The sequence below is a fragment of the Entelurus aequoreus genome, linkage group LG18 (genome assembly GCF_033978785.1).
Source record: "Entelurus aequoreus isolate RoL-2023_Sb linkage group LG18, RoL_Eaeq_v1.1, whole genome shotgun sequence".
Lineage (NCBI taxonomy): Eukaryota > Metazoa > Chordata > Actinopteri > Syngnathiformes > Syngnathidae > Entelurus > Entelurus aequoreus.
Genome location: NC_084748.1, coordinates 21,790,061 through 21,799,936, shown reverse-complemented (window position 1 = coordinate 21,799,936; position 9,876 = coordinate 21,790,061). Strand labels below are relative to the sequence as shown.

Sequence of the window (9,876 nt, the reverse complement as noted above, 5' to 3'; positions counted from 1 at the left end):
TGACTCTACGCTGCTGACTTGTGATTGTTGGAGAACATTTTTGCATCCATCGGATTCGATACGATTCAGGTTTTCTTCTGACGTTTTGAAAATGATAATTGATAAAAAGTGACGCAGTGCCTTTAAAGGGGTTATAACTGTAAGCTTGCTTGTTTTGCCAAGGCCAAGGACAACTTGCTAGAGTCAGTGTGCGCTCGCCCACTCTTCCACTCCTGCTATACAGCCACATTTGATAAATCAGTGCAGTTGGAAAATAGCATTTCATAAAATAACATATTAGGTGTGCTAAAGGGGTCGCATGAAGTCCATTTTCTATTTTCCCTTCACAGCAACCTTTACCAGTCTAAATCGTTTGAGTTACTTCAAGTGTCGTCTGCATGAAGATGTCGTCATCAAGACCCCCGCTGCTCGCTCGGCGCGTTTGCAAATCAGCCAATTGTCACTTCATCGCTCCATCTGGCATCCACGGCGGTTGATGAATCACAGGAGTGAATACTGACGCAATTGCCTTTTGCAGCGGGGCCATCTTGTGAATCCTCTCAAGCTTATTTACCCGCAGTGAGACAGATGCCCCTCACAGCCAGACCCAATCGAGCAGCCTAACAATGTATGAATGAGCGGTCTGTCCTTTTGCGGTGCGTAAGTCATGTTAAGTCACGCGGCTACTTTTTGCCTGCATTTGGGAGTTTTGGGGGGTTCTCATTGTATCCCATTGGGTTGAGTATTTTCTTGCCCTGATGTGGGATCTGAGCTGAGGATGTCGTTGTTGCTTGTGCATCCCTTTGAGACACTTGTGATTAAGGGCTATATAAACAACCTTTGATTGATTGATTGATTGATTCAACTATGAACCTCTCTTGGAAGAAAAATATGCAAAAAATATTAAGTCAATGTATTTATTTATAAATATGAAACTCATCAACAGTCTTTTCACATGATAGGAATCAGCGTGTCACAGAAAGACATCCAATTTCAAGCTTCCTGAATGGAAGAATTCTTTTATTGACAGAAAATGAAAAAAACAAACACATTCAAATCCCCCTGAGAACCAGCGTCCTCTGCAGTGGACATTTGTGTTTTCACGCTCGTATACTCGACGGAACTCGACTTACGAGTTAGCATGGCAAATGCCACACTGAACCCCCGTTAGATCCGACCAAAACATTCGGTCTCCTTCGCTCGCATTAGCTTTGTAGCTAGCTAACTTGGTTGGAGCGTAGCACCGCTCATTTGCACCGAAGCAAAATGAATCGGTAAAGGACGTTCAAATAATATTGAAATGTATCCTTGAAAATATGAAAAAGCTGCTCGTGGTTTGTTTGATGGAGAAGAAGCCTGTAGAAGTCTACTCTCTGAGGTAAACACTCGGGATGTGAATTTTACAACTCAATTCGATTCAAGTCTTGGGTCGATGACTACATTTTTAGAATCCATTCTCTAGTCAACATGATGCTCACAGTATATTACTTGGTGTAAAACTTTTTTCAAAACAGGTTATAGCCTGGTTACAAAATCTCCTCCTGGCTGCTGACCTATGACATATTTTGCAGTAAGTGCTTAAAAAATGTATTTAAAAAAATCGACATGAATAAGAATTGCGATTTGAATGTGAATCCATTTTTTAAGCACCCTGCAAATACATGGCATGACTTCATAAAACTACTGAATATGTTTGTACTAGACTCTTGTTTTGTTCTTCGTACAATATGTCTTATCTAAAAGTCAGTTTGTCTTTTTAAAAGGCAAATCACATGTTAAAATTGTGCTTTTCACTAATTGGCAATACAACTGTTTTGAGTTACGAGCTGCGTCACGTTACCGATTTAGCTTGTAAGTTGAGGTACTACTCAATGTTTCGCTTTTCTACCGCCTCAAGTCAAAGACCGACCCTCTATCTCTTGTTCTCTTCACAGGTGTCTCCCCTCTTTGCCTCGTTCCCGAGCGGATTGGCACCGTGTACGCGTCGTCACGCTCGCCCTGGACCAAAACGACCTGGACAACGTCACTTGGAACACGACAAACATACATCCGTATTTACAATACACTGTAAGTGGTTACGAAACTGTTGTTACTATGTCCTAACAGTAATTACTCTGTACCAGCCAGGTACGGTTTTGACTCAGTGGAGTTGATCAAGTAATCACATTGTTTACAACCGCAGCCCTCCAGTCTTTGATTTCAGAGAAATCAGCCTGCAGTATGTTGCACATACTATTTATCTGAGGGTATCCTACCAGTCCTGGAACATGTAAAGCCCTGCAGGTGGTAGTTAGAATCCTACCATCCCCCTATCTCCCACGCTGTGCCTTTGGCGTTAACGTATGGCAGAGAAGGCAAAGAGGGTAGAGAGAGTCTATAGCAGGGATCTCCGCAGCCTTTAAAACAGGCCGGAAGTTAAGGGCAGGGGAACCAGCGAGTCCAACTCAGCCAAATAGCCAGTGGAGGTTGAATGTGAATATGGAGAAGGTTAGTACTGACAGGAAGGAGGGCAAGGAGGCTGAGGAAGAGGAGGAAAACGGAGGCAGGTCAAACTCAGGTGGACATTCAAGCTCAAAACATCGCAAGGTAACACCCGAGTCCTCGTTGCCGTAGTTCGCCCAGTACTCTTCCTGGTTGAGTTTGGGCAGCGCCAGTTCTTCCTCCCCAAGCTCGTACTTGACCACCGACGTGGTCGAAGACGGGCCTTTCCCGTACAAACCGGCCTTGACGGTCTCCGACGCTTTCTCAAAGACACCTTTCGTTGATGACTGGGGCTTGTTTTTGTGGAACCACCACCTGGTTTTGGTGCTGAAGGTGGTGGTGGTGGAACCGGCAATGGAGCCAGGATCGGGCAGGGGGCACAGGGCGAAGTCCATCTCGCGAAGAAAACGAAGGTCCTGACCACGTCTGGCGGTAGGAGACGCACACATCACCTCCGACGAAGAGACGCGGGCCTCCCGGAACCACTCCCACAGGGCCCGGGCTTCACAGCCACAGGACCAGGGGTTGGCGTTAAGGCGGAGGAACTCGATGCCCTGGGTGTCCCTCAGGGTCTGACTGGGCAGCTCGGGCAGGGAATTGTTGAAGAGGAACAACATGGTCAGGCGGCCGAGGTCGCGGAAGGCCCGGCGATTCACCTGCCGGATGCGGTTGTCGTGTAAGAGCAAGCGGTCGAGGTTTACCAGACCGCGGAACACGTTTTCCGAAATGGTGCGTATGCGGTTTCCGTGTAGGAAAAGCTGACTCAGGTTGATCAGGTCGGAAAAGATGTCATCTTGCAGGAAATGAAGGTTGTTTTCCTACAGAAGAAAAGAGCCAAATGGATGATTACACATTATTACATAGAGTAATTAGTACATATAGTTATTACATTAACTTATTTATAATGTAATTAAATTGTATTTAATTTAGTTTATTTGGATTACATTTCTGGATGACCACGTATGTATGTATGTATGTATGTATGTGTGTGTATATGTATGTATATATATATATATATATATATATATATATATATATATATATATATATATATATATATATATATATATATATATATATATATATATATATATATATATATATGCATAGACCATATAAAATCCCCTGACGAACAGGGAAACCTGCGAAACAGGCTTGTAGGGATGCTATAGCCTCTGTGTTTTTTCCTGACCTAACGTGTATATATATATATTCATTTATACATTCATTCATTCATATATATATATTCATTCATTCATATATATATATTCATATATATGAATTAAAAACGGTACTATACTGCTTCAAAAAAGTACCGGTACATTACGTTGTGAGCAGACGCGCATTTTAGGCAACACACGCACATAGCACTTACTAGCAGTATCACTGTAGCGATAGAAAAGGAAGAATGGACACATTTTGGCTTAATAACTAACGATAAAGGTGAAACAATAAACACTGAAGTGTCGCTCTGCAAGAGGTGCTTAGCTAACCGATAACGTCCATTGACAACAGCTCTTAACAGCAATATTAAGAGCCTTGTTTGCTTACTACTTACTTTAATTGCAATAGTAACATATGTTTATTGTATCGTGAAATCGGTAGAATAATTTATATATATATATATATATATATATATATATATATATATATATATATATATATATATATATATATATATATATATATATATATATATATATATATAATGTCCATTTTCTATTTCCTGCTGGACCTACTCTCTATTTTATGCTGCTGCTGTCAGATATACTGTATATACTGTAATATTGTACACGGTCATTGGTTTATATTGTATATATGTTATAGACATAATATAATATATCTGTATATAAATTATTCTGTACACATATGTATATATTCGTATATATGTTTGATTTTTTTTTATAGCTTTGTTAGTCTATTTATACCTGCATTGTCCTTTCCATCCTTACACTTTCAATCATTGTAACTGAGCTACTGTGTTGAACAATTTCCCTTGTTTATCATTCAAGTTTGTCTAAGTCTATATATATATATATGTATATATATATATGTATATATATATATATATATATATATATATATATATATATATATATATATATATATATATATATATATATATATGTGTGTGTGTTAGAGATATAAAAATGTGATGATAATCTTTAATCATCCCTCAATTACCAACACAAATTAGCGCTATAGATCGCTTTTCAGTTCACAAATGCTCTTAAAGTGCGTGTGTAAATGTGTTGGAATATAAATTAATATTTAAGATGAACAAACACTTTTCAAGTGTAAAACACACAGAAAATGTCTGCAACAGAACAGACAGCTGAGGTCTCTTTCTGTAATTATTATTTTTCTATCTTTCTATTAGTTATAATGAATTAAAAACAGTACAGTAATTTGACAATGAGCCCTGGGGTTTTTTGCTTCCATCTACTTTTAAGTGTGATTTACGAGTCAATGCAGTATGTTTTTAAATGTACTTGCTTCTTGGTGTTAAAATGACATGAAACACTTAAAAATGTACATTGTTCAACAATATTGAACAATGAAAAAAAACTAAAAATTCACAACTTTTGCAGCAATTTATGGAAAATCTGTCGTGAATTCGAGCATTTTAGGCCACAATCCCAAAAAAAGCCGTTAAAAATACTAGGACTGTACATTCCAATGTAACTATATTTTGTAGTCCCCTAATTTGTTGCAAATGTAAAAAAAACATGAAATGTAATCATTTTACATATAAAACCTCTGCAGCATCAATGTGTACCGGTTCTGTACAATTATATTAATAACTATGTAGGATGCATCTAAGTAAAGGTGTCTTATATTGATACCAGATATCCGGTAAAAACACAGGCATCGATGATATTGGCCAGCATGTAAAATACAAGCAGTCCTGCAGCGTGTTTACTTGTGCAAAGCTGGACAGCCAGTTAACCTCTAAATGTAGCCAAATTAGAAAAACCTAAAGACATCATAAGTCTGTCATTAGGTTAGTGTTTTTCATTATTTGAGAACATGAATTTGATTAAAATCGTCTCTATCATTCCACATTACAAAATAATGAAAACATGATTCAGGCTGATATTGTATTGGATTAATATTGGTATCGCCTAACACTTAAGGCTCTAATATCGGAATCTTATCGGATATGAGTCTATATCAGGGGTGTCAAACGTACGGCCCGCGGGATGAGTTTGCTAAGTATAGAAATTAACCTGAAATTGTTGAATGAAAGACACAGCTGTTCTAAACATGTCCGCTGGATGTCGCAATAGCAATTCTTTGAATCTTCGTAGATGATGCTACATATGTACAAAATAAACCACATGATGTTAGTACATCAGTCAAAAAAATTATCAAACTACATAAATAAAATCATGTAATTTGATTTTGATATCATTTTGTTATCTTAATAGATTGAAAATTAACACTATTGAGTTGACTGATTAAGATTATCACATAATTTATTCATAAAATATAAATAACGACAAATAACCGCAACATGTAAGTGTAAAAAAAAACCAACAACATTATGATTTGTACAATTTCAGAATGTGCTGGTTCTATTTCTAAACAAAGAAAACAATCTGAAGCTGTCTTCATTTTTAAGTTATCGTGCCGTGATTTTACCAGTTTTACACTTTGGAGTAGATTTTTCTCCATTTGGCCCCCGATCTAAAATGAGTTTGACACCTCTGTTTTATATTGTTCCTAATGTGAGAGAAGATTTGACCCGAGCTTTTCAGCGCCACCTACCTGTAGGTAGAGATAATGCAGGCTGTACAGCTTGTGGAAAATGTCATGCGGCAGGGCGGTGAGTTTGCATCGGTGCATATGGAGGCTCTGGAGCTTCTCCAGGCCGCGGAAGGCCCCTCCTTCCAGCCTGTGAAGGTTGGAGTTGTCCCCCAGGTCCAACTCCTCCAAGTCCCTCAGCTCACTGAAGGCACCTGCCTCGATCCATGTGATGTTGTTGGAAAACAGCCACAGCACCTAACACCAAATAAACGCCAGTCATGACTACAGCAAATATAATAAATCATCAATCTTTATGGATCTTTACCTGAGTGCCGAAGCCAAACGAGCCTACTCTGAGCTCCGTGATCCGGTTGTTCTGGAGGAAGACGCGCTGCGACTCGTAGGGCACTCCGACCGGGACGGTGGTGAAGTTTTGCGCCTGGCAGCTCACGGTCATGGGGGTCGGGTAGCACACACATGACTGCGGGCACCCCGACGCCGGACCCGGCCCGCCAAAGACCAACGACACCGCCATCCAGATGGAGAGGCCGGCTGGGGGAAGAGCGCAGAGCGGGGGGAGTGAGTCGGAGCTGTCCGCGGTGCTGATACAACAACCGTTTTATCCCTTTATGGTTCCTATTTAATCCAATCGTAACTATTTATGTATAAAGCACTTTTCATGCACATTAAATTGCTTTAGTTTGAAAGGAAAAAGCAAATACGCATGCATTTTTTTAATTAAGTGCTTTCATACTTAATAATAAAACTTGATGATGGTAAAGATCAGGCTTTTACGCACACCAACAGCAAACTTCAAAGTGTTCTTTATGTTGATTATTTTTAAACAAGTATTAATAAAGTAATCTTCAAAACAATACATGATGATGATTAAAAATTTACAAATAGGCAAGTTTTCTTCATGCAAAAAAAAAACAAAAACTTACTTTTGCAGTTGCGCACGATGGAGCATCGTCGGCTCCGAGAAATCGAGAAGGTGTCCATCCCGAACCAAAGCCCAAAGCGAGTTAGCCTAGTGGGGCGAAGTGATGCCTGCTATCTCCGCTGATGCTCTGGTTCCCGAGTCGGAGCGACTGAGAGAGTGTCGGCTGGTGTGAACCAATGCCCCCATATATAGTCCCAGCGTCCACTTCTTGCCTACTGAGGCGGTCACCGTGGAATCTCCTACGTCACAGATGCAGGGGTCACGGAGGAATGAGGGCGGGAAAAAGAAAAAAAAAAGCGGAAAAGGGCGGGACTGAGTGATGGGATTCTCTTGGGGAACTTGACGCGCGTAAAAGCTGGTTGGTTGGTGCGTCCGCGCGCTCCGTGGAGGAGGAGACTGTGTGAGCGCACGTCGAAGAAAGACAGAGGGGGAAGGAGGAGACGAGGAATCATGAATGGAAGGAGGAGGGATGATGATGATGATGATGCTGATGACTGAGCTTTGTGGAGGAGAGGAGGTAGGAGAAATAGTCGTTTCCTGGCTGCTGCGTTCTAGACTGTTATGGTCTGCTGCTTCCGGTGGGGCCGGCCGTGTACGGCAGACAAAGAAGCTGCAACAAAAAGCTCGGATGAGCAAGAGAAAACAGGATGACCCTAGAATTATGATTCATCTGGGGAAGCTCGGCGCCGGCAGAGAATCACTCCAAACTAATTTTTTATGCACAATTACACCTTAAATCTTTATTTTTCCATAACTGAATTTATTTAATAGGGGTGTCCAATACAACTTTTTTAATTCGATACAATGTCGATATTGGGGCCAATGCCAATAAACAGTAGTGGTCAAAAGTTTACATACACTTGTAAAGAACATATTGTCATGGCTATCTTGAGTTTCCAATAATTTGTACAACTCTTATTTTTGTGTGACGGAGTGATTGGAGCACATACTTGTTTGTCACAAAAATATTCATGAAGTTTGGTTATTTTATAATTTTATTATGGGTCTACTGAAAATGTGACCAAATCTGCTGGGTCAAAAGTATACATACAGCAATGTTAATATTTGGTTACATGTCCCTTGGCAAGTTTCACTGCAATAAGGTGCTTTTGGTAGCCATCCACAAGCTTCTGGCAAGCCTCTGGTTGAATTTTTGACCACTCCTCTTGACAACATTGGTGCAGTTCAGCTAAATTTGTTGGTTTTCTGACATGGACTTGTTTCTTCAGCATTTTCCACACGTTTAAGTCAGGAATTTGGGAAGGCCATTCTAAAACCAGACATCACATGGACAAAGATAATACCTTCTGGAGAAAAATTCTGTGGTGAGATGAAACAAAAATGTAGCTGTTTGGCCACAATACCCTGCAATATGTTTGGAGGAGAAAAGGTGAGGCCTTTAATCCCAGGAACACCATGCTGGGAATGTCAAGCATGGTGGTGGTAGTATTATGCACTGGGCTTGTTTTGCTGCCAATGTAACCGGTGTTTTACAGAGAGTAAATGGGACAATGAAAAAGGAGGATTACCTCCATATTCTTTAGGACAACCTAAAATTATCAGCCCGGAGGTTGGGTCTTGGGCGCAGTTGGGTGTTACAACAGGACAATGACCCCAAACACACGTCAAAAGTGGTAAAGGAATGGTTACATGCCAAGGGACATGTAACCAAATATTAACATTGCTGTATGTATACTTTTGACCCAGCAGATTTGGTCACATTTTCAGTAGACCCATAATAAATGTATAAAAGAACCAAACTTCATGAATGTTTTTGTGACAAACAAATATGTGCTCAAGTCACTCTATCACAAAAAAATAAGAGTTGTAAAAATTATTGGAAACTCAAGACAGCCATGACATTATGTTCTTTATAAGTTATTTATAAGTGTAGCTATGACTGTAGCTCCGATTACGATATCAGCAGGAAGCAACATAGAGCCATTTTTATTATTATTATTTATTTATTATTATTATTATTTTGGAGTGTGGAATGTAAGAACATATTTGATTGAGTGAAATTAATCAAAGAACAATGGTAGGTATGAAAAACACTAACCATATTCATTATTAGCCGCCTAGAATGGACATAGGTTGTCTTTAAATTGAAGTGGAGTGACACCTAGTAGCCACAATAATGCACTAAATTAAGCTCATGATTCAGTAAATTGAACAATGCGGACACATTTGTTTCTGGATATTTTTTTACAATACTTTTTACTAGGGATGTCCGATAATATCGGACTGCCGATATTATCGGCCGATAAATGCTTTAAAATGTAATATCGGAAATTATCGGTATCGGTTTCAAAATTATCGGTATCGGTTTCAAACAGTAAAATGTATAACTTTTTAAAACGCCGCTGTGTACACGGACGTAAGGAGAGGTACAGAGCGCCAATGAACCTTGAAGGCACTGCCTTTGCGTGCCGGCCCAGTCACATAAGGCATACTTGATCAACAGACATACAGGTCACACTGAGGGTAGCCGTATAAACAACTTTAACACTGTTACAAATATGCGCCACACTGTGAACCCACACCAAACAAGAATGACAAACATATTTCGGGAGAACATCCTCACCGTAACACAACATAAACACAACAGAAGAAATACCCAGAACCCCTTGCAGTACTAACTCTTCCGGGACGCTACAATATACACCCCTGCTACCCCCTACAACCCCCCCCACCCCACCCCCACCTCAAGCCCGCCCCCCAAC

At 40.0% G+C, this 9,876-nt stretch overlaps 1 protein-coding gene across 1 annotated transcript; it reads right to left on the bottom strand.

Moving 5' to 3' along the window:
• Positions 1 to 882: 882 nt before the first annotated feature.
• rtn4rl2a (reticulon 4 receptor-like 2 a) lies at positions 883 to 7,456 on the bottom strand. The gene is made up of 4 exons (XM_062026087.1): positions 7,155 to 7,456; positions 6,536 to 6,762; positions 6,232 to 6,465; positions 883 to 3,278 (listed from the first exon to the last, which is right to left on the bottom strand). Exons 1-4 carry the CDS (start codon positions 7,210 to 7,212, stop codon positions 2,424 to 2,426), a joined length of 1,374 nt encoding a protein of 457 aa, XP_061882071.1. The 5' UTR covers positions 7,213 to 7,456; the 3' UTR covers positions 883 to 2,423.
• Between the last annotated feature and the right edge of the window lie 2,420 nt (positions 7,457 to 9,876).